General features: G+C 38.9%; 1 protein-coding gene across 2 annotated transcripts; it reads left to right on the plus strand.

The window, feature by feature from the left end:
• The first annotated feature begins 21 nt into the window (after positions 1 to 21).
• CASP8AP2 (caspase 8 associated protein 2) lies at positions 22 to 23,027 on the plus strand. Of its 2 annotated transcripts, none has more exons than XM_074896042.1 (10): positions 22 to 337; positions 2,004 to 2,079; positions 3,186 to 3,266; positions 5,122 to 5,222; positions 6,941 to 7,015; positions 8,213 to 8,328; positions 10,845 to 13,348; positions 15,889 to 18,844; positions 20,518 to 20,617; positions 21,888 to 23,027. In XM_074896042.1, exons 2-10 carry the CDS (start codon positions 2,031 to 2,033, stop codon positions 21,942 to 21,944), a joined length of 6,039 nt encoding a protein of 2,012 aa, XP_074752143.1. In that variant the 5' UTR covers positions 22 to 337; positions 2,004 to 2,030; the 3' UTR covers positions 21,945 to 23,027. The 2 variants fall into 2 exon arrangements, with proteins under 2 accessions (XP_074752143.1, XP_074752142.1); XM_074896041.1 differs by lacking the exon at positions 22 to 337 and adding an exon at positions 801 to 895.
• The last annotated feature ends 1,989 nt before the right edge of the window (positions 23,028 to 25,016 follow it).

Below are 25,016 nucleotides of genomic sequence, written 5' to 3' on the forward strand. Positions count from 1 at the left end.
ATCTAGGCCATGGCACCGGAGTCCTGGGCGAGGAGGAGCGCGGGCGGTGACTAAGCCAAACAGGTGGTTCAGGCTCGGGAGGAAGGCGGCCGGCATTACGTTCCCATTCCCACGTCACCCTCCCCAGCTCCCCGCGCCGGCCGCAGCCAGCGCACGAAGCCCGAGCGCGGATCCCGGGCACTAGCGATGTTTCTGGCGGGGTGCGACAGCGGCATCCCCAAGCGCACGGGCCGGGCGTAAACCTCGGCCTTCCCGGCAGGGCCTCACGCCCGAGCTGCCTCACGGCCGCCCCACCGCAGCAGCGGGGCACGGCCCTCCGCGCCCCAACTCGCACCAGGTGAGCTAGCGCGGCGCTCCTGCGGCCGGGCCGCCCCACGCAGCCCAGGCAGCCTCCTCCGGCCGCTCCTCTCCCCTTTCCACCCATCGCAGCCTTTATCGGGAGGGCCGGGTGGCGACGGGACCGGCCTGCGGGACCAGCGCCGCCACGGCCGGGCCGCAGCCCCTCCGCCCGCGCGGCAGGCGAAGGCGGGAGGCGCCCTGCTGGTCCCGCCCGGCGCTCCGGGGGCAGCGCGGCCGCTTCCCGCGCTCGGGGCCCGGCGGCTGCGGCAGGGGCCGGGCCGGGGGCGCGCGGCCGGGCAGGGGCGGGAATAGGGGCGGGGCAATGGCGGGGGGCGGGCCGCGGCCGCCTCGCGCTCCTCGCTTTGGCGCCAACTGCTTCAGGCCGGGGGGCGGGTTCTGCTGACGTCGCGGTCGGGGACGTGCTGTGCGTCTCCGGCCATTGGCTGTCGCGGCCGGGAGCTCCGCCCCCTCGGCTCCCGGCCTGCGGGAGCAGCGGCGGCGACCTGCGGGGTGTCGCGGGCCGGGGGCGGCTGGGCCGCGGCGTGGCCGCTGACCGGTGGGTGAGGGCTGGGGGTCGCGTCGGCCTGCGGAGCGGGGCCTTCCTACTTCCTCCTTCGTCCCTTCCGCCCCTTTCTCTCCTCCGCCGGCCCGGTGCGGGGCCCGGCGTCGCCTCGCCCCGCACGGGTGCCGCTCCCCTCCCCCCCACCCGCCCTCCCGCGCGGCTCCCGCCGCCCGGTTCGGCCCGGCCCGGCCGTGCCCACCTCGGGCTCTCCCGGCGCCCTGCCGGCCCCTCCCCCGGGCGCAGCCTGCCCGCCGGTGGTTGCGGGGCGCCACCCGTGCGGCGGCAGCTGGGGTGACGCTGCCGGGCCGCGATCGGCGTCTCTCCCGCCCTGACCCCCGAGAGGTCCTGGGCGCTTCCGCCGTGACAGGAATCGGGGCTGGCGGGAGCCCCTTCCCGCCCGTGCAGGGAGGGCGAGGCCTGGGGAGTGGTGGGTAAGGGCCGCTGCCTCTGAACTGGCACTGGTCAGTGCCTCAGCTTGCCCCGACACCCGAGCCTTTTCCACGGAGCGGATGTCTTGGTGTTGCAGACTGCTGCTCTCGCTTCAGAGCCGCTCGAGTATCAGTGTGTGTGCTCGTAGTCACTCTGCAATAGCTATTGTGGCGGATACTGTACGTCCTGTGGCCGAGCCTCGCTATATGCCTTGGCAGGCAAAATGTTTCCTGCCTGCTACCACTCTTTACTGCTTTGGCTGGTGGTGTCAGTCAGGGGAAACTTGCTCTTAAATGGTCAGCAATCAAATTACCGAATCAGATTATTTTAACTGGTTAAGATACACATTCATATAACCTGTTCATAGAATGCAGTGCTTGTTTTCATACCAAAATTTCTTTATAGGATCGTTATTTGATCCATATAAATAAATGATACAGCAGAAGATCTTATTCAGAATGCTTATTTACATGACGGATAACTTCTTACTTTTCTTGATAGAGCTCTACGTATCTTCGTATCTTGATGTAAGAGTTTTCTAGTGTTGGATTTTGTTGAAGAGCAAGGGCCACATGTAGCTCATGTGTAATTAACATATTTCAAGATGCTTCTATTTTATGATGTTCTGAAATTTTTAGTTAATCTGTTGTCTTTCCTCTGATATTTTACTCAGATGGGGAAGCCATAGGGAGTTTGTATCATGGCAACAGATGAGGATGGACTGGAACTGTTTGATATCCGCTACAGTGGTAAGATGTGTTAGTTTATTTTCTGTTTTGCAGTGAAATAACACAAGCAGTCTTATGAACATAAATAGGTCCAAAAATAACAGAGAAAACAAAATGGAAACAATTTAAATTGGGGCAAATACTGATGAGCTTCAGCTGTAATTAAATGACTGTGGCACAGTATCATTGTAAGTCATATCCCATTAGTAAGTTTGGATTTTAAACCGTAGCTGTGTACTTTGGATATCTACTATATTTTGAGGAGATGCTTGGAACTGGTCTTTCCCCTGGGTTCTACAGTATGAAACCTTCTCTGTATCTTAATGAAGCTGTATTTGGATGGTTAGGAGAATTATTCCTTTGTTTGCTATTTGTAAGAGCAAATGCACTATCATCTGGTATAGTACCAGCAATCAAGATACTCTAACATAATTTCCCGCTCTGCAGTTGAATGTTCTGATGCATATTTGTGAGATTCCCAGCCTCAAAAAGACTGTAGATATTGATATTTTTCTTTATAGTAGTAATATTTGTTGCAGAACTGGAGAGATTCACAGAGGAGACAAGACTGATAAGAGGCACTGGAAAAAGTTGTGAAGAGAGACTGAGGAGATTTAGATTAAAATACTTTTACAGAACCAGTTAGCATGTGAATAGATGGCAGTACTAAAGCAAAATCTCTGAATTATGGTACAGACTGTTATTTTCTGTTTAGTGAGAAATGTTTCTTTTAAGAGTAGTGGTTTTATCATGCTAATTCTTATATTTTTGTTTCTGAGTTGTATGACTTTTGTATTCAGTGTATTCTAGAAAACAGTTTAAAAATCAGATCAAGTTGTCTTTGTTTAAAATTTTAAAATATATTTGTACTTAAAGCCATATGATTTGCTTCATGCACAGTTCCTGGAAGATCAATTCCTAAATACTACAAGACTGTCTTTGCTTCCTGATGACTAAAGATCTTTTCTCCATGGTAGCAGTAGCTTGCCTGTCTTTTACTATTCTGTGCTGCTACTTTTACTACTCTCTACTAGTCTAGGATCACAGCTGCACTTACTTTAGGAGAAAGTTAGAGGTTGGAGTTTACTAAATGTTTAATTTGGGGTTTGTTTTTTTTTTTTCTTTAGCTGAAGCTTCCCCCTTCAAGGAAGGTGATGAGAGCTCAGTGGATATTTACGATGGCTTGGACAACAGTTTGACAGTTCCTGGTAGGTTGATTGTATCTTGCTGCTTGGCTTGGAACATTACAGAATCTCTGCTTCTTAGGTGGTTCCAAGTAAAACAACAGCTTTAAATTTACACTTAGCTGGTGTAACATATGCTTCAGTGAGCTACTTGTTTAAATTCAAGACATATATGTTACACTGTACAAACACAGCAAAGGACTCTTAAATCTATTAGCTGAATGACTATAAGATAGTTTTCATGTGATACTGGCTATTTTAAGAGACCTGAGCATTTAAAGGGGTGCAGAGGAACCTTAGCTATTCTATCTGTGCCTTGATATAGGATGTTTTACCTTGGAAAAAGCACCTTTGTTTTGTGTTTTTTAAACAGCTTCAGTACCAGAACCAACAGTCACTGTTGGTTCTAAATGCCAGTCACTAAATCTATCACTAAGTGCCCAGTGAGAGCTCCAAAACATACTTTCTGTGTGATACAGTACATTCAGTAGATCCTTTTAACCTTTTGTTACTTTCTCAGTAATTTCACATGCTAATACAAATTAATTTCCTCTTTTAGCATCCTTGAAAGTAAGAAAGAAATGGACCCAACACGTTATTTTTTTAGAATTCTTAGTGTACTGTTTAATAAAATGTTGTTTCTAGTGTTTAAACAAGTGTTTCTCTACTGACCTTAGTACTGTAAGACCATTGAATTTTTATGGAAGGACTATACTGTGTCCTACAGACATAAAGCATCTATACATCTTTTTCTTTCTTTCCATTTTGTATTTGTTACAGCGTATAAGAGTATTATCTAAGTATATTTCACATACTGAGGTGCATCATTTAGTAAACAAAAGATGCAAGGAGGAATAACAATGCAATGCGAACATTTTATATGGTCTAGTTCTGAGGGATTTTTTTTTTTTTTTTTAAATTTGGAAAGAGTATTGGTGAGATTTTTGCTCTATATGGAGGAGATGATATTTGCATGTTGTATTGTGTTAATAATACTTTTTGCATTATGGTATTGTCTAAAGGATTTGAAGCACAGCTTTGATGACTAACTTCATTTATTTGTCTGCAAATAAATCTGTATTTCAGAGGTGTCATAATTCAGGTCCTGCCAGTAATGTGTATTTGGCAAACAGAGCACACGGGTTCATCTGAAGAAAAACCACTGTTACCTAAATAATTGTGGTGTTTGGGTGTTGGGTTGGGTTTTGTTCTGTTTTGGTTTCTTTCATTTCTTTGGAACTAAAGCTAGTGTTTAAGTTTATGGGGGAAGACAAAGCAGCAAAGAACATTTATTCAACTCAAGAAATGTTTCTTCAACCCCACACCAGCTCTACAGTAACTCCATTTGATTCTGATTAACGGATCCGTGTTTGTGAATGTGTAGGTCATTGGCATCTGAGTATTCTTCTCAGTAATTTTTTTTTCAACTGCAAATGTTTCCAAGTTGAAGTCTGGCCAGAAGCTGAATGAACTTTGGGTTGCACATATTCATTCTAGCTTTCTGCTATCTGCTGGGTCTGGAATTGCAGAACCTCCGATCACTGCTAAGGTGTAGCTCTTGCTTTGTAAATTAGGTAGATATACTGTGATTTAGCTCTCCTTTGACTTAAAACAACTTTAGTCATAAAATGCACCCATCTTTGTTGCTAAGTGTTCTGTATATCTCTTAATTTTTCTAGCAAATTTGTCAGTTGAACTTTCATTGTTAACTTTTATGTTGATTTAATTGGATCAAGTATTTCTAGTAAAGCTAACATAAATGGTGAAATTCAGGATAGGAATTTCTTCAAATAAGGTAATGTGCTTTCCTTAGAGAGATAGTGCAACCTGGCTTTGAAGAATACCTTTTTCTTTTATGTAATTGATTTTCTTTCTACAGACAATTCTGCTCCAAATTCTGTACCAGCTGGAAACAGCTTAAATTTATTTGATGAGATACTAATTGAAGAAGGGACTGCAAAGGAAGCATCCTACAACGAGGTGTGTATTAATATGACAAAATAATTCTGGTGTATTGAAGTTTTTTTCTTCCAAATTTTCTTATGTAAAGTGCAAAAAAATTTGTCAGTATACTCATATTATTGGAAAAATAGGTAACCTGTTTTTAAATAAGTAAAAAGAGTGTGCTAATAAAATGTTATGTCAACAAGTTTATCAGAATAAGTAAAACTCTTGCCCTGTGACATGGCCTGTCTCATTTAATGTCCTTTGCACACAGTTCATATATCAGCTATGTTATGGAAAAATGTACTGTAATTTCCTTTTAGTTAAATATCTGTTTAGACATCTGATACAAAGCTAGTCATGACATTTCTCCCAACAAATTTTACCAGACTAAAGCAAATAGGTCATGGATTAGTCTTATGTGTCATTAAATTTTGTCCTTGGAACTGAAGACAACCATGCAGAACACTTACTCATGTAGCATCACCTATCCTGGTCCATAAGACACATCTTAAATAACTTGAGCTTTGGAGTAAAAAGGACAGATATCCACAGATATGATGTGCTATAGAAGAAGCAGGAACAAAACTGCCAGGACTCTACTAAGTGACAAAAATGCCACTTTGAAAGTTTGAAGCCAGTTGACTGTTAGGTATGACAATAGGGAAGTTGTCCATTCTTTCGTGGAAGTTTTATTACTATCTACTTTTAAGGAAGGGCTCATGCCAAATGTATTTTATTTAATTTTGTCATCTCAACAGGGGCATGTCCTTTACAGTCTTTTTTTGCAGTCCAGGTTTGTTTGTAGTAACTTTTTGGTGTGTTTTTCCTTATCTGTTTTGTATTGTATAAAATCTGTAGGGCTCTGATAACTCTTGTTCTGTGATAATAATGTCTTTAATTTCACAATAATATGGCTTTCTGTTACTCTCTAGCCTGCTACTGTTGGGCAAGCACACATAGATTTCCTCTTACCTGAGTGTTTGTGATGTTTGAGACTTGTACCTGCTGGAGCATATTGAAGCTTTTTTGTTTTAATATGGCTTTAATGTGTTACTTTTGAAAAAAACAGCTTTGTAATTGTCATGGTTTAACCCCAGCCAGTAACTTAAGCACCATGCAGCCACTTGCTCACACCCCCCACCCCAGTGGGGTGGGGAGAAGGACTGAAAACAAGTAAAACTTGTGGGTTGAGGTAAGAACACTTTAATAATGGAAATAAATAATAAAAGGTAATAATAATAACTGTAATGAAAAGGAAGATAACAGAGAGTGAAATAAAACCGAAAAAAGACAAGTGGTGCACAGTACAATTGCTCATCACCCACTGACTGATTCCCAGCCAGTCCCCAAGCAGCAATCTGCCCCTCCTGGCCAAGTCCCCCCCAGTTTATGTACTGGGCATGATGTCATATGGTATGGAATATCCTTTTGGCTAGTTTGGGTCAGCTGTCCTGGCTGTGTCCCCTCCCAACTTCTTGTGCCCTTCCAGCGTGCTTGCTGGCAGGCCATGAGAAGCTGAAAAATGCTTGACTTAGTATCACCACCACTTAGCAACAACTGAAAACATCAGTGTGTTATCAACATTACTCTCATACTAAATCCCAAACACAACACTGTACCAGCTACTAGGAAGAAAATTATCTCAACCAAACCCAGGACATTAACATTAATGACTGTGTTAACTATAAATCTAGAGGAGAACTTTTCTGTGTAACTAACTTGTCTGCTGTGAATTCTTCTCTCTTTGACAGTTGCAGGCAGAATATGGAAAATGTCAGCAGCAAATTAAAGAGTTGATGAAGAAATTTAAGGAAATACAGGCACAGGTACTGTAGTTGAAAAGGCAACATTGTCAAGATTTATGTAAAGCAAATTGAATGTTGCTTTGAGAGTTAATTTCATATGCTTTCCAAAATTGATCCACTGTGCCAATGGTTTGTAAAGCACCTCTGTAGGTGCTAGGAGCTTGTTCTGCCTAGGATAGTTGCCAGGATAGCCTGCTGGCAAAATTGGTAGGTAAATTCACTTGTTTCATGATGTGTGTGGTAAGACTTCACTTGCTTAAAAGCTATCTTCTATCTATCTCCTTAATTAGAAAATAAGCATGTCAGATGAATGGTTATCAGAAAAGCATCTAGTTCTCTTGTTTTTTAAAGAATCAGGCTTTAATGCACTACAGAGAGGGTTGCAAAGGTACCTGAGCTGTCGTTGGAACTGGGAGAGGATGTCTGTGTTACTTTGGGCATACTGCCATTTTGATAAGGCTAAACTGCTCTTCAACTTGAGCTAGTATCCCCATACTGTGCCATTCTATATAGTTAGATTATCTTGGGCAATTCTGCCACATGCTCTACTGTGTATTACAGATAAGTCCCAAAGGTTTTTTGCTTTGCAATGGTAAGTAGCTTCTGCCCTGTGATGCTTCTGTATTGTTTTCTGCTGAAATTTGCCTTTCTGAGCAGCCTTTGCTGAGGACAGTTATTAAGAGAAGGGGTTATCTCTAGGATTGTAGATAGGGTTATAGAACACCATATCTAGGAATGTTAGAATGATAGAGCACCCAAAGTCGGTTTTGATACCTTGAAAGAAATACAATTACCCTCTTTCTCTGAAAGTGCTTAAAAGCTACATCTCTGATTTGACTCGGTGACTAGGAAAGAAATACATATAATTTTTTTAGCTCTATGGCTACTTGATTTATGGCATGTTTCATTTTTAATAAATTGTATGTTTAAACATCTTATATAATTACCAGGAACACAAACAGGAGCATAAGCGTTGTTTAAAGGGGGAAAAAAAAAACAACCAACTCCTTTGGATCTCAATAATTCTGACTTAATTATTCTGACTTCTCTGAAATTGTTTCTGCGTGTTCTACTGTCAGTTCGCATGTGATGGGACTTTTTCTAGTGGTCGTCTTGCACTGTTTTTCATTAAGTGTTTGGATACCCGAGCTAACTCTTTGTTTTTTCTCTCTCTCCCCCTCTCTCTATTGCTCTCTTTTTTGTATATATTTAAAATAGAATGTCAGTCTACAGAATGAAAACCAAGCTCTCAAAAAGAATATTTCAGCACTTATCAAAACAGCGAGAGTGGAAATTAACCGTAAGGATGAAGAAATCAGTAATCTCCATCAAAGGTATAACTAGACAGTGGGGCTGGAAACATGCTTTTTGTCTTATCATGTTTATATTCTTGCTAGGAACTTTTGCATGTATTGTAAGTCAAACTACTGAAGAAAATCATTAGTTAGTAAGTAGCTGTATGGTTTAGTACTGGTACAGTCAAGAAATTGGTAAGTATCTTCTTGCTTAATGAAGTCTCCAGTTTCTAATTAAGAAAACAAGGGTGACCACTTGCTTGAATTCTTTTTTTGTTTGTTTTGTTTAATCGCCCCTCCCTGGTGGGTTATCTAGCCATCTTGCATGTTTCAAAGCAGATAATATCTTACACAGTTCAGCTTCAGAACTAGTCTGTTGGACTTGAATTCAGACTTGAATTCCATGGATCTTTTCAGATAACAAATGAAGACACTATATAATGTTTTAATGGCAGGATATGAAGGCCCTGTCTCCAATGGTGGGAGATAGCGGCTAGAGAATTCTTGGTAATTTCTGTATGCTACTAATCTTGCTTCAAGGAGCTGAAAATATTGAAGTATGAATGGGAGATTAGCTGCATGTGAGGTTTCTGAACCACTTGAAACCAGAGCGGGTGCCCAAGATTCAGAACCCCTGTGTTATCACAAAATCACCTGCTTGTTGCTTGTGTGACATCAGCCACACCATTGGTTGGTTTGTGTTTCAGTTTGACCATTTGAAATTTTCTTGCACCAAAAGGTGTCATAAAGAAGGTTCATTTGATGTTGCTGAGTTAGAGGCTGTATGCATAATAACTATGTGATTTTTTTTTTTTCTAAATACAGAAATTTACTGGATATGACCTGATGGAGGTCAAGAAGTTTTTACGTGTACTTCTTTAAGTTTGTTGGCCTTGACATGATAGCTGTCATTTTTACACCTTTGAGTGTAGTATTCTGGGTTTTAAATTAAACTATTTGAAAAATATTTTCTTGTTTTGAATACTCAACCTCATTCAAGAGTTTACAAACTCCATTGCAATATGTTCTGATGGTGATGCAAATTGATGAGCAAGGCATTTTATCTAGGTATTTTGGAGGCATCTGTTGTGGAAAATTGTGGGGAAGTCTTCACTTTGAGGTCTTAGAAGCACACATTGTCTGCTATATGGTCTATCATAAATTAACATAAGCGAGCTACCTATCTGTAAAGACTACTTCAAAGATAATATCTTTGAGGGGAATTGTTATTTAAAAAAAAAATCAAACTAAAAAACACAACCCCCCCAGTTGGATACAATTACATTCATCACACATGTATGCAGATTTGATAACCATCCTAAAGCATGGCAAAAATTTGTCAGTGTAGTTAAAAATTAAACAGAAATACAGGAAGGGGTTTGGGATTACAACAGCCGCAGCATTGTTTTAGTTCAACATTCAGTTGACATCACAATGTCGTGTTTTTGGAGTAGAGACAGTTGTATAAGCTGATCATTACTTATTTTAATTTACTGTATTAGCCCATAGGAAATGTTCAGTTTTATAAAGCAAAACCAACTCCATTTTGTATTGGAGATAAATATAGAATTATTTCACACTTGAACTGATTCCTTACAACTGGATGCTGAATCAGCATAGAATTTCAGGCCAAAACCAAATGTCTGTGTGCAGCACCCATTTCATCCTTGACTATCTAAAAAGGAGCCATACATTTGGTGGTTTGCTGCTGTCATTTGTGACTTTTACTTCTGTTTCCTTCTGCATGGATTAGACACAGTGATTCTTTTTAGATAGTGGAGAGTATTTAAGAATGTTGCTGTTGTCTTTAGTCATGTCATTTTAATGAAATGTTTTGTTTAATATGGTAGAAAAGTGTTTCTTTTTTGCTTTTTGGTTTTGGATTTTTTTTTGTTATGGTGAGGTAATTTTGAGTTCTATCAGTAATGAGTAAGGGTTCAGGCCATGCAGGCTTCATGTGCCCTTTTTAATTTTTTTTTTTTTCTTTTTATTATTATGACCTTGCAGCAGTAGCATATGGCCTTGGTGGTGCTTGATTATTGTAATTAACTACTTGTTTTCTGTGACTTGCAGCAAGTTCCAAACATAGAAGCTGATTTGCTTATTGGGTAGAGTAAGCACAGTCACATTATACCTATTATTTTGACTGCCAGTTTGCCAAAGAGTAAACTATTGAATTGCTCTTTTATTATTACTTTTTAAAATCACTAATGCTGTAAAGAACTTTTTTTCCTAGGGGAAGGCTCTTTTTCTTGATGAACAATGAAATATTAATTTAAATTCCTGAAATTGTTAAGTAGACTCAAACCAGTATTTTTCCACAGATCATGCTTTTCCTTTAGATTAATTTAATTTGGAAAATACATATACAAGTTATATTCTTTTTTTTGTGTGCTAATAGAAATTAATAAACTATTTTTATCCCACATTTTGTTCAACTTGAAACTGAAAGAAAGCATGAAAAATTTTGAGATATGTGGATTCGTTGCAATTTAGCTTTAGTTATGCTTAAATAAATTTTAAAATAGTGTAACTATTTTTCTTTTTATGAACAGGCTTTCAGAATTTCCCAATCATCGAAGTAGTTTCAGCAGAACATACCCTCCAGGATCAACTAATGGAAGGTGCTCTGAGATGTGTAAAACAAAAGATTCCAAATTCAGACCTTCTGATTTAGGTGATAGTATAAAGATGGAGCATAGAATGAAAAATGACTATTCCAAAGATATGTACCACAGTTACTCATCTCATAATACGGACAATGGGAAGTCTAGCTCCGAAAAAAGAAACACTCCATATTTACCAAGATACCCTCCCGAAGAGCTCTGCAACAATACTACTCATATGTGTCTACCGCACTATGACCATAGTTCCAACAAGGATAACAGAAAAGAAAGAAAAGAAATCAAAAATAATGAACAGTACAGTAGAGGAAATGTCAACAAATACAAAAGAGAAGCACATCAGAACAGTGGTGACAGTGAAGAGGGGAATTCAGATCCTCAGCAAAAGGTGAAAACCCTTTCAGAGAAGACTGGTAAAAATGAGCTGCAACAAAAAAGTCAGAATGTAAAACTCAAATGCAGTCCAAGTGTAGAAAGAAGAGTAGAAAGGGGTGTTTCTTCCTTGGAGAAGCAAAGTACTGGTAAGGACAGATTTCAAGCAAGAGGTGAATTGTACACTGATGAGAGATCACAACATGTATTTAAAAAAGATACTAAATCACATGATAAAGATGAAAGAAATGCTGGCCAAAAAAATAAACCAAATGAAAAGCTACAAGAGCAACCAAGGAGGTCTGGTAGAGGGAGTAGTCCACACTCAAAGAACGAACATTCGAAGAGTCTTCATGAATCACGTAAGTGTCGTGTGGAAGAGTCTAGAAAAGGAAAAGACATCGACTGCAAGAGAGACAGGGGAACAAATGATCATACTTCTCGAGAAGGAAGGACTTCACCTTCTAATTCCAGCAGCAGAGAGCATAAATATGCACGCTTGAAGGAAAACAGTAGTAGATACGAATGGGAAACAGCACATTCCAAATCAGAAAGACACAGAACTGAAGAAAAAAGGAAAAAAGAAAGAGAGAATCAGGATGAAAATAGACATTTTCGAAATGAAAGAAAAGTTGCAAAAGAGATTTCTCACCAATCTGCAAAAGAATCCAAGAAGAGTACAGATGTTACAAAAAGTGAGAAAAACAAGTCCTATAAGCTAGAAGAAACATCCAGAGTAGCAGACAGCTTAAAAGACCATAAAGTTCCCAAAACTAAAGATGATCACACTGGGACAAAAAGCAAAGACTTAAAACTTAGCTTTATGGAGAAGCTAAATTTAACTCTTTCTCCTGCTAAGAAACAATGTCTCTCTCCAACAAATGGACTTAAAACACCTTCCCAAAAGGCTACTGATGAGGGAAGTACGGAGCTCACGCTGCAGGCAGAACTGTTAGATTCTGCCCACCCTGTTAACTGTGGTCCCACAGAGCAAACTAATTCAACACTACAAGTTCTGGACAGTGGAGCTCAAAGCAACATGGAACCAGCACTGCCTGTTTCTGTCAGTTCTGAAAGCGAAGCCTTGAAGGTAACAGCAGCAGATCCAGCAGAGTCTGAAGCATTGCCAGCAGTGGCAAGTGATGAACTGAGCTCAGAAACCTTACCAGAAACAGAAGTGGGTCAGGTACGGCCCCAAGCCTTGCCAGGAGCAGCAGAGGTACTGGCTCCTGATGAGATGCAGGCTGGAATGTCAGAAGCAGCAGAGGCTTGTGGTCTGGTTGAATCAGAAGCCTCAACAGCAGTGAGGGATCTGAATCACACTGAATCTTTGCCCCTGGAGGTGGCAGGGAGTGTGGCAGAGTGTGAAAACTTGCCTGTGACAGTGGCTGTGTTGCAGGATGATAATGTACTAGCAGCAGAAGTGGCACAATCTGAACCTGCCAGTGAAAGTACGGCAGCCCTTCCAGAGTCAGCAGCAGAGAAGAAGGAGGAAGATAAAATACAGCTAGCTGCTGACATAGAAAGCTCAGCAGACCAACACGGCTCTCAAAACCTTGTCTTGAGTGATTCAGAAGCCAAAAGTTCTGGTGACCTGAAGTCCTGTGATGATATCACAGATGATCCTAGTGAAACAAAAACAGACTCTTTAATGGAAGTAGTGAAGGACAGTGATCGCTTGGCTGCAGAAAATGTTGAGTGTCGTGTTGAGGAAAAGAGTATCTGTGAAATAAGTATGAGCACATCTCAGTCACTTGATGGAACTATGCTAACTGATAAGGATGAACCATTAGTTGACCAGAATGCTTGTGATCTGGAGCCAGACCTAACTGAAATCAGTACTGCAGCACCTTCTCTTAGTGGTGAGATATTTCCTAGAACTAAAGAGAGAGAAACTAACCCAGTTCCTGTTGATGATGACAGCTCAATACTGAGCATTGATCTCAATCACTTGAGGTATATTCCGAAGGCAATCAGCCCACTGAACAGTCCAATGCGCCCTTTGGCTAAAGCACTTAAGATGGAAAGTCCCTGCAAAGGTCTTGTGAAGAGTTATAACAAAGGTATTTGTATATATATATATGTTCTAATTTCTTTTCTACATAAAGGCTTAAAAGATCCATTCATGGAAAGCAGAAATCACTTTTAACTGCTTTTTACTTCTTTTAATTTAAATTGGCTTCTTAAGCTGTATAAGTCTCAGTGGACCTTTCTGTTTGTAGTGGAACCATTTAACAGTGCAGCCAAGATTGTAGCCAGTTGAACATTAGTGCTATAAAAACTGGAGTTTGTCACTAGTGACAGGTGATTGGTTGAAGTAAGAGTTATGTACTAACTCCTGAAAAAATTAGATCTAGATTTCTTAATTGCAGTTAGTTCTGAGTAATCTCACTGGATTTTTCTCTGAAATTGTAGAGGCTAAAGTTACTTAGGATCATATTCTTCCAAGTATTTATTTGTGAGAAAGCTGGAGAGAGTACCTGAGACTTTATTTCTGGGAATGTCTGCTAAGAGAAAGCTGTGCTCTCCATTTGAATTAATTTCAGTGTGAATTTTTATATATATGTTTTATAATTGTGAGTCAGTGAGTAGGAAAAAGCTAGAGTAAATAGAACACTGGGATTTATCATTAATGAAGGAAGAGCTAATTCCTGCATAAGATGTCAGGGAGATAAAATATGATGACACTCACAGGAAAAGAAAATAGGTCACCTAAAGTTTAAATCTTTTACTTGTGTGAATTTAACTCTTCCTGTAATGTCATGCTGCAACTAATAACATTTCTTGTGGAAGTTTAGATTTCCTGCTAGAAGAAGAATGGTAGAGTGGCATTTAAATACTTTTTCTTACATTTTGGAGCATATTCCTTATGTCTTTTTACCAATCTTAGTGTGGTTTACTCTGGAATTCGGTCTCTTGTGATTGAGACATCTACTCTCTTAAGTGTGAATTTCTTTAGCAGTTTATATTTCATTCCTACAGTAGTTTATATCTGAAATATCTGGGGGAGCACAAGAGCTTTGGAATCAGAGTTAGATGAACATAAAATGAGCGGTTTTCTAATTTGGTAGTGTTTCCCTGAATTACTTCAGGAATCCATCCTGTCCAGAACTTGCTACTAAATTCTAAAGCAGTGGTTTTCAGCTCCAAAGTTAGAGGCCTAGTTGTCTTTGCGATCCAACTGATGATACACGTCAAATGTTCTGCATCTGCTAAATTGACAGGAGTCTATGGTTTCTCTTGGCCTTGAAATTCAGTACTCACTTTTCTACTGTTCTGCAGGACAGGGGTACATATATTAATGCTATATTTTATTCACTTTCATTTATAGTTTGGCTTGTCAAAATATTGAAGTTATTGGTTTGAGATGGTATCAATCCTTGTAAACCAAAATGGAGGCAGTGATGGAATATGTTTTTTTTCCTGTAGATTCTGTATAAAGTAAACATTTTCAAATGTTGCTTTGAAGTGTTAATCAAGTTCATTTTCTATGGAGATCAACTTAGATATGCTCTTTTATGAGATTGAATGTTTGTTAGAGGTCATTAAGCAGTCTACTCTATGTGCGATTGAACATAAGAGTGTTTTATTAACTAGAGTGCCCAGCAAGCCTAAAATTAACTGTAAATCTCATTAAACAATATATACGCACTTCAGTGGAATTATTGTACAACGGAAATGAGCTTGACTTTTCATCTTTTGTAATATGCTGCTTTGTAGCTAACTGTAATTGCTTGTTTTTCTTAACAAAATAGCATTTGGTTTGAATTTTAAATGATGATTAAATACATATTGAATGATATCTGAAAAATATAAAACATTTAAACTTATTTGTGAGGCAGAATAAGGCATACATATATGGCAGAGCTTTAGCCTTTCTTCTCACATATCTCATTCCTCATTGTTCTCATTCAGGAATCTGAACTGGAGGTTTTCTCCAAAATTTCTAAGAAAAAAGGTTTTTATGCTGTTGTGATTAGTTACAGTGCTGGTAATCTTTAAATGCATCAAAAACAGAAATAGGAGTTTTATTACGTGTGCGCTGCCTAGTACTCTTTTTTTTGTTTAATAAGTCAGTTTACTGAAAGACTCAAACCTTTTTATCAGCTCTGGAAAAGATAGTTGAATGCAAACATGAATAGGTCATGTGTTCTTCTCAATTTGTTTTCAGTGTGAAACTGTTAAAAGAAAAGCTGCCTATTGTATGTAAATGTTAGTGCATAATGGTGTTAAAGTTAAAATTTAGCTTGTGCAGTGTTCAGAAAACTTGTTAAAGTAAATGGAAGGAAGTTCAAAACTGATGGAAACTGCTAGATTTTTCTGTATTCAGTGGGTGTATTTGTGAGATAGATCGCATGTATTTGGTGAAATGTTGAGGTCTTATTTGCCCTTTGAAGCTCTGAAAAATTTCTTAAACTAGTAGCTGCTGAAGTAAACCACCCAAACTTGTTATAGCTCAAACTTCCTGCGTTGTCATTGACAGTTTCAAACAAACAGTTTTGAGCAGTCAGTTTACAGAAGAGAATCTTCCATTTTTTTTCTGAAAATGTCTGTTTATAATTGCATTCTTTATGGTGATTAGCAAACTGTTTTCTTTTTATAGATTTAATTCCTGAAAGCACAGTTGTCTGCCCCCCAAAGAATTTGTCAAAGGAGGTAAACAAAGAAAATCAAAAGCCAGTTAGCATGTCTGATGGACACTTAGAGATGGAGTCCCAGCTGAGTATCTCTTCAGATGAAATAGAAGAAGGAGAAATCATAAGCAGCGATGAAGATGAAAAAAAATCTAACCCAGAAAGAGGCTCTGAAAATACAAAAAAGTCAAGACCAAAAGCTTCTCCTGAGACACGAAATTTGACCAGCAGTCCACAGAATCAAAAGAGCAAAACTGTGTGTTGCAATGAAGAGAATGGAAAATTTGTTTCTGTGAAAGTAAATACAAAGAAGAACAGAGAGAGGCATAAAAATCAGACTTTTAGATCTTCGAAGGATATGAAAAAAAATAAAACTGTGAGCATTGCTTGTCTTGAAAAAATAGTTCATGTTATTGTTGAACCTTCGAATGTACAAGAAATCATGCAGATGCTAAGAGCTATACGAAAACAGATGAGGAAAAATTATATGAAGTTTAAGGTACACTTCCCAGTTCAGCATTTTCACAGAATTATAGAATCTGGTATCATAAATTTTACGTCATTAATAAAATACTTGAACTTTTCCAAGATGTCTACACTAGATGAGACATTAAAATTGAATATCTGTGATGTTATAGAGTCCAAACTTAAGCAAGTTAAAAAGAATGCAATAGTGGACCGTCTTTTTGAACAACAAGTATCAGATATGAAAAAACAGTTATGGAAATTTGTAGATGAACAGCTTGATTACTTATTTGAAAAGATAAGGAGAATTATAATAAAACTATGTGATGTGGGAAATGTGGGAAATGAGAGTGAGGAAAAGAAGTTTGAAAGAGCAGGAAGGCAAAAACACAAGATGAGTCATAAAAATGATGTGCAAAGATCTAGAAAAAAGTCCCTGAAAGCCAGATCTCAAAAGCCTGAAGAATATATCCTTTCAAAGCAAATTGTGGACTATCAACGACCTAGGTGTCACCCTGAGAAAAATAAAACAGATGCTCCAAAAGCTGCCTTTACAAAATGTCTTAACTCCATTGATAACACCAGGAATTCCCAAACCAAAGTGCACCTCTCTAAAGAGAATAATTTGCAAGGCACTCTCACTCCGTTGAAGGGTGTAAAATACGAAAAGGAAGGACTCCAGCTGTCCAGAGATGCTAGCAAGTCTGATCTTAGTTACGAGCTTCTCACAGAGCAACAAGCTTCCAGTCTTACGTTTAATCTTGTAAGTGATGCTCAAATGGGTGAAATTTTCAAAAGCCTATTGCAAGGTTCTGACCTCTTGGAAAAAAATGGTGGCAATATCGACAGAAATGAGTGGGAATTCAGGACTCCAGAAAAACAGTTTTTAGACAGTCATAAGTGCAGAGGTAATGCTGCTGGGCTGGTGCAAGAGATTGCTGCAAAGGAGGCTTGTGTGGAATCTCGACCAGTAGAGGATATTAACTGGCCTATTGTTTCACCTGTAAGAGCTCCCTCTTTAGCATCTAGGCTACAGATGTCTGTTGATCCTGATGTACTAGATGAAAGCTGTATGTTTGAGGTTCCTACAAATGCGACTTCATGCAAAGAAGATGAATGCAATTTACAAAAAAATAAATCATTTGTTTCTTCTATACTCCTTGAAGATTTGGCTGTTTCCTTAACTATTCCATCACCTTTGAAATCAGATGCTCACCTCAGCTTCCTAAAACCTGAGAATAATTCTAGCTCCACTCCTGAGGGTGTTCTCAGCGCACATTACAGTGAGGATGCACTTCTTGAAGAGGAGGATGCCACTGAACAAGACATTCATTTGGCTTTAGAGTCTGACAACTCAAGCAGTAAATCAAGTTGTTCTTCATCATGGACAAGTCGGCCTGTTGCTCCCGGTTTTCAGTGTCGCCCCAGCCTACCAATGCAGGCAGTAATCATGGAGAAGTCCAATGATCATTTTATTGTAAAGATTAGGCGTGCAGTGCCATCTGCCTCACCAGCATCTGATCAGATGGCTTTAGTGAAGGAGATGCGGGCACCCTCAGCCAAGATTGAAAAAGAAGAAATGAGAAGTGGGGAGAAAGAAAGGGACAGTCAGAGTGCCACAGCAGCCAGTGTGCAAGAAACTGTCAAACCAGATCTGGTTAAGTCACATCAGTTGCCTCATGTCAGGACTGGACAAAACCAAAATCCTGCCTTCACTCAGCCACCAAAGGAGTCACATAATAGTATTGGAAACGAAGAAACTACTGGGTTGCTTGGACCCTGTAGAAAATCTTCAAACACAGAGAGCTGTGACACCAAAAGCCCCCATGAAGGCTCTGAGCAATCTCAGGCACGCACATTGAAAGTATCTGAAGACGTAAATGAAACGGGCGTTAGATCTCAAGCTGCTTTTCCTGCTGGGTGCAGTATAGAGTCATACATAGACTTAACAGATGATATTGTTTGCGAAACTTCATGTCGTGCAGTGGAATCCACTGCAGATAATAGGACTCGGGAAGCTTCTACAGGAAGCTCAGAAGTCAGTAATAAAAAGGAAGAACTGGAAGAGTGCTCCGACGTATTTATTGACTTAACAGAAGAGCTTTCCAATGAGACACTAGCAGGTGAATGTGATCTTGAAACAAAATCCACTCCAAATACTGATGTAGGATGCCAGATAAGTATAGATGATAAAACTAGTAGAAAAAGGAAAAGGGAGACTGTCGGAGAGAATACCAACTCAAAAAGGCAACGAAAAGAAACTGAATCAGCAGGTGAAGGGAGTGATGCAAGTGATGTGAAGTCTGAAGAGATAAATTCAGCGTCCAAACGATGTTACAATAAGAATGAATTGCAGCAGAACAAAGACTCTTCTCCTTTGGCTTCATCTGCATCATCACCTAGTCTGTATGCCAAAAACATCATTAAAAAGAAGGGAGAAGTAGTAGTTTCCTGGACGAGGTAATTTCTGATTTGATCTGTTTGATTGTTTTGGGGTTTTTTTAAACTACATGATATACTGAAAAGTAGAAAGAAAAAGGTATTTAGCCTATGGCTGAAGTTACTTGGTAGCTTTACATCCTTCTAAAAATAGTAATAATATTTTATCAAATAAAAGCTTTATGAGATAGATGTTTTCTCGTAGAGTACCACTGAAAGATGCCTAAGTCTATTTTGTCCTTTTTCTGGAACAATTGTCCAGGGGAAAACAAATTTAAGAGACAAACTGGTTTCATGTAATCCTCTTAGCAGCCTTTGGAAGTGAAAAATTTTTAGTCATTTCTTACGTAAGTTAAATCAGATTCGCCTTAAGGAAGGTGGCTGCCATATGTCATAACAAATTCTACCACATATCCAGATCTCCCAGAGCGAGTTCTTTCTGCTTTTGTTTTTAAAGTTTATATGCTAATGTAACAAAACTTACTGTATTGCATTGTCTGTAATTTTTGTTTCCTTTGCCTATTTCCTTTCCTTTCCAAAAATTCCAGCCAGGCTTGGTAGGGAATGGAGATATTTGATGTTCCTACAAGGCCTGGAAGCATCAGTGAGATGGAGAGCAGCTAAATATTTCCCCCACTGAAAGAAGGCATCAGAGTGAGCAGTTTTCTGGTTTGGGGTCTACACTGCTCAGTCTGCAGAAATGTACTAGTCAGCCATTAAGCCCATATATTGCAGTTAGTAGGATGTGGGTGACAAATGAGGTGACTGTGTGTGTCGAAGAAATGTGCAAAGTTATTGTGGTGGATTCTTATCCTTAAGAAGCTATAGTTAGCAGGTTTTACTGTTCTTGCTACAACTTGATACAATCAATACACTATAAAGGGGCTTCTAAAATTTTCAGGACAGACTCTCTGAGCTATAGTCCAGATATAAAGTAAGTTTCTAGGTAGCATTTTAAAAGGAAAACTCTTTCATGGAAAAAAGACTGCAAAAGCTAATATGATTTTTAGCGTGCAAACTGGTGAGATAGGAAGTTACAGTTTACAGATATGTACTGGAATATGGCAGGGTTCAACCAAAGATACATAGTAGCCACTTTATAATGACTGTATATAATCTACATATATTCTACATATATCTAAATTCATTAATGAGACAAACAACAAATAGACTAAGAATAGACTTTTGGTCTTTTATTGTCATGTGAACAGTAGTTGTGCTCTGAGTATGTTTGTTATATTAAGCCACTTACAGAAGTCGAGTACCTCTCTGTTTAGTCTTTGGACATCAGTGGGCCTCAGGTGAAAGCTGCTGCCTAGCCATTGAAACTGAGACAAGTCTACCTAGAACTACTGGCCCCTGTTGAATTTATGAGTTCTTTTCAACTCAAGTTTCAGTATCTGCTTTAGAAGTTTAAAATTCTTTTTGATGACTTTGGGTTAGGACTAACTCTATGCTAGTAATCCTGCCCTTACTAATAGGGTAGTGTAATCTCCATTTCCACTGGTTTGTACTGACTCTGTTACTCTGTGTTGGTAGAGGGGAGGATCCTTCATGAGTTCATTGCTGCTGTTTGAACTCATGTCCCATAGTTTGGAAATACTCAGAATTTTATATATGCCTGTATGTATTTTTTTTGTTTGCACATACACACATATATGTATTAATATTTTTTAAATGCATTTTTACTATAGAAATGATGACCGAGAAATTTTACTAGAATGTCAGAGAAAAGGACCATCAAGCAAAACCTTTGTTTCCTTAGCCACTAGGCTGAACAAAAGCCCAAATCAGGTAGGTGATATCATTCTTATATTTGATAACAACTATGTTGCTACATTTATGATTGCAGTTGAACAAAAGCCTTTGGAGATCTGCTAATTTGGAGTTGTTGAAGGAATTCTTCAGTACTTGTTTTCTTGTTACCTTGAAACTGCTGTGTCCAATCATAAGCCAGGGACAACAGGATTGTTTCTCTTGTTGAATCAGCACATAGATAAAGAAAAGCAAAGCAATTTGGAGAGGTGCAAAGCCTTTTCTCACATTTAATAAGTTAGAAAAGGATTAAAATTAGAGCTGCAAAAAAAACCCCAGGATTTTGCAGAAAGGACATTTTTCATGAAAATGTTTACTTTTTTCTTTCACTTTTTAATTAAGAAACTTCAAAAGACACAGGTGTCAAATTGATGTAGAATATTTTCAGAGGCTTGCATGTAACTTTGTACTTGTCTTGAATTGCTATCTTAATCTCTATCCTGAAAATCTAAAAAGGGAAAAACACCCGTTTGACTAAGCTAGGAAATCCTGCATGCTTGGGATTTGGCTTTCAGGGCGTTGTGTTATATGGTTACAGAGTCTTTGCGGGGTTTAGAAGCTGTTGGGGTGGATTGTGGATAAAACAATGTTATCTGTATGTTTATGCCACTCCTCCGAGGTAGCTACTCGGTGGATGGGAGATGTGCTATAGCAATACGCGTATGGCAATAAATACTTACAATTGAATGAGGTCGCTATACAAGCTGTAGCTATGCTCAGCAAGATGTTTGACTCCTCTACAGACCAGTTTTGTAAAATCCCTAGTAGGTAGATTACTCCATGATGAGTCATAAATAAATACCTGAAGCAAAAGTTGTACAAGAGGGTTGAAAATAACTGATAAACTGGGCTTTTTGTGGGGTACAAAATAAGCTTTTGTCCTTATGTTTGAATCTTGCTCACAGTTATACTTGGCAAAATTCAAGTCTAATTGCCTTGGAAGCCTTCATTTTTTTTTTTACTCCTTGTTGTAAGAAACCTTTGTTAAACCAGTAGTTGGCTCTAGCTCTTGTGATTAACCTGGTGGCTGTTTGACATGTCAAAAGTATAGGAAGACTTCCTACATCCAATTAACTCGTTAATGGTGCTCCTAAAATTCTTCTGCTAAAATAACTTGGAAGCAAATAAAAACCCAAAATAACGGTCCTTTTAAAAAAACTGTGCTGTCAGATCAGTCTGTCTTGGTTGGTATGGAAATCTGGGGCGTTAATGATACGTCTTGTTTTGTGTTTTATTTGTCCTCCATTAGGTTTCAGAAAGATTCAAGCAGTTAATGAAGCTGTTCAAGAAATCCAGGTTCAAGTAAATTTACCACCAAGTTGCTTCATGGTTACAGGATTTAGCTGTTACCAGCAACGATGGACTACAACTACTGTATTCATATGATGGGATTAGTGAGAGGTATCCAAGTCAAAATACTAAGTTTGATGCACTGTGAATTATTTACTTCCCTGTCCCTTTTTTCCCTGAAGTGCTTTATAACACAGAGGGAACTTTACAAACAAACTGTCTAGGGAAGACTGGGCATGTACAAATGGAACAGTATCATTTCAAGGGGGTGACATCTCCTGTTGGTTCGATGTGTTTTGTAAGCAAAGACACGGGTGTGCAGTCAAGTGGAAATGGTGGCTCTCGCTTAACTTGTTGGAAGTACTGCATATGATGATGTCAAACTATGATTTTAAAAAGTAAGAGTGCTTTGAAATCTGGTTGGTGGATAATGCTGGAAAATGACTGAGGCGTCGTCTTGGTTACCTTGAAACATATTTTAAGAAGTTAGGCCTTTTTCTTTTAAAATAAGGCAGGGCAATGATATGAATGATTCCAAAAGCTGCTTATCTAGTAATGGAATTTTGATGGTAAGGAATAGGTGGTTCTTGCTGCTTTGTCAGTTGCTCATAGTGGGTTTCAAGGAGAGAATCTGTCACTGAGTGAGGGTTTGTCTTCAACTTTAAGCACGTTATCTAAACCATTTCTTAACTGACGCCAGTGCTCAACAGAGATGGATGAATTTCTCTTTGAGGGTGCCCATCTGTCGTCACTGACAATGGAGAAAATCTAAGCCAATTGTCTAGTTTAGCATTCCAGTTTTCAAAGTCAAATAAAATGAGTCCCAACCTCTGAGAGTTAAGCCAGTCATTAAATCATTGACCAGTTTTCCAGTTTCTTTTAATTTGTGAAATGCCATAATGAGTATTCATTATGAAGAACTGTCTTGTAGTTGAAAACATTTTGCAGTTCTGATGATATTTTAAAAGACTTGGTATTGACTTTTGAATAGTTGGGGTTCTTTTTTTCTATTAAAAATGTATTGATTTTTTTTTTTTTTTTTTTTTGAAAAGGCTAATATTTTTTTCTTCTCCAGATTACATCTGGGAAAGGCACTTAATTTAGATCTTCAATATAATGAACATTCTGTTTTGCTAAAAAAAAAAAAAAAAAAAGGACAAGTGATTTTATTTTTAAAATTAATCTAGAAACAGACCTTTACAGTTTTATAAAATGTGAATTTATACTTACTAACCAGGAGAAAAACTTTTCTGTAAAAACAAGCAGTTTCAAAAGCTTGTCAACTTGACATGTTTTGACAGCAACTGTATCTATCTTTACAAATTGTTTAGTACATTAGAAATTCATTATGTTCTATTTTAAAGAACTCTTATAATTGCTTCCAGTTTTACTAGTACATACTAAAAGTGTGTATGTGTGTATATATGTATGCACACACATCTCATATATATTGCTGCTTTATCCCAAATTTGTAAAAAGCTTTTTTTCTCCCACCGAAGAAACATTCCTAGAAGTTGCACATGTTTTTCTATTACAGATTCATTGAAGTTTGAAGTGTTATTCTTTATTATCAGAATTGCTGTAGTCTTTATTCAAACAGAACATCTGCTGAGTTTAGACCCACCTAAATGCATTCCCTTTCAACTTCAATTAAATTGGCTTTTTTTCAGAATCCAGTGACTGCTTCTTCAGTTTCAGCATAATGGTTTTTTGCTCCCTCTCCAACTAATGGGACAGACTTCTCATTCTAATAAACCATCAAATTATTTGTCAGCAATGTTGCCACTGACACCTTTGGAGTACTGTAAACATGACCTATGGAATGGATTGTCATGCTGCCAGACAGTGAGTGCATCATCCTTGTTTTAGGCAGTGCTCTGGAAACTGTTACGAGGAATGACCTCAGTAGGTGATGATGTCAGTTCTGGCAGTCTGCCATCTTAACGTGCTTGCTTCTAAAACATTTGTTTGATGATCAGGTGTCACCTTCCATGCTACGCTGGCAGCGCCTGGTGATTTCAGTGGGGGATTGCTGTACCTACCCATACTTGTTCTTAACAAACGTTTGTGACAGTTGTTTACTTATTGGAGATTTAAATCTAGCTGAGTCTGTTCTCAGAATAGTCAGTTTGCAGAGTAGTGTTCTTGCCTGTGGAAAAATCAGGCTCTCCTAAGAGTATTCTTTTAACCATATCCTTAGAGATCAAAATGTGCACAGTACTGAAGGCACTGAGGGAAGTAGCTTCTCTCCACTTAAGTGCTTCCTCTCTGTCTCAGAAAAGGAGGCGGTATTTTATTACAAAGTTGTTTATTCCTTGTCTGTGTGTGTTTACTTTCTATCTGTACAGGTGATGGGGGGGGTGGGTTTGGCTGTTTCAGTTCTAACTTGGGATTCCTTTTTGTAAATTATGAAACTTTTTTTAACGTTCTGTCTATTGTAAGTAAGTGTACAGGTTCCTACATGGTCATGTAAAATATCTGATGTGTGTATATATATAAATATATGTATAAAAATAGAGAGCTTTGTTTAGCCAAAGATGATTTTTTTAACTATATAAAACTCCAGGTTTATTTTGTATAAACTAAATAGTTTGCTTACTGTAAGAGTAATGCAAAAAATAAAACTGTAAAATTCACACACATGTTCTTGTTGAACAGAGGTTGGCTTGGAATGGTTTTGTACCATTGTTTGTAATTTATTTCTCCAACAAGAATTTTGATACATATATGCAAAATGTACTGTATGTAAATCTACAGTCCTATTTGTGAAACCTCAGGTAAATGAAAGCATTTTCTAGAACTAATGGCTTGACAAATGCTGTGAAGCAGCATTAAAACTCACTTCTCTTAGTCTGTATAAATGAGTAGCTATGTTGATGTTCTGGCCAATAAACATGGAAGTAATTAGCTGCTGCTCTGATGCAATTACTGCTCCTAATATGTACTGCTTATTTCTTAGTGGACGTGACTGGATCAGAAATACCTACAACTTTCCTCTTTTTTCTAGAAACACTGGGTTAGTGTTGAGTGGAACATTGCAAAGGAGAAGGACCTTCTTCTGTCCAAGGCTTTTCAGTGGGAGAGCAGG

Source organism: Athene noctua, chromosome 1 (genome assembly GCF_965140245.1).
Source record: "Athene noctua chromosome 1, bAthNoc1.hap1.1, whole genome shotgun sequence".
In the NCBI taxonomy this organism is placed as follows: domain Eukaryota; kingdom Metazoa; phylum Chordata; class Aves; order Strigiformes; family Strigidae; genus Athene; species Athene noctua.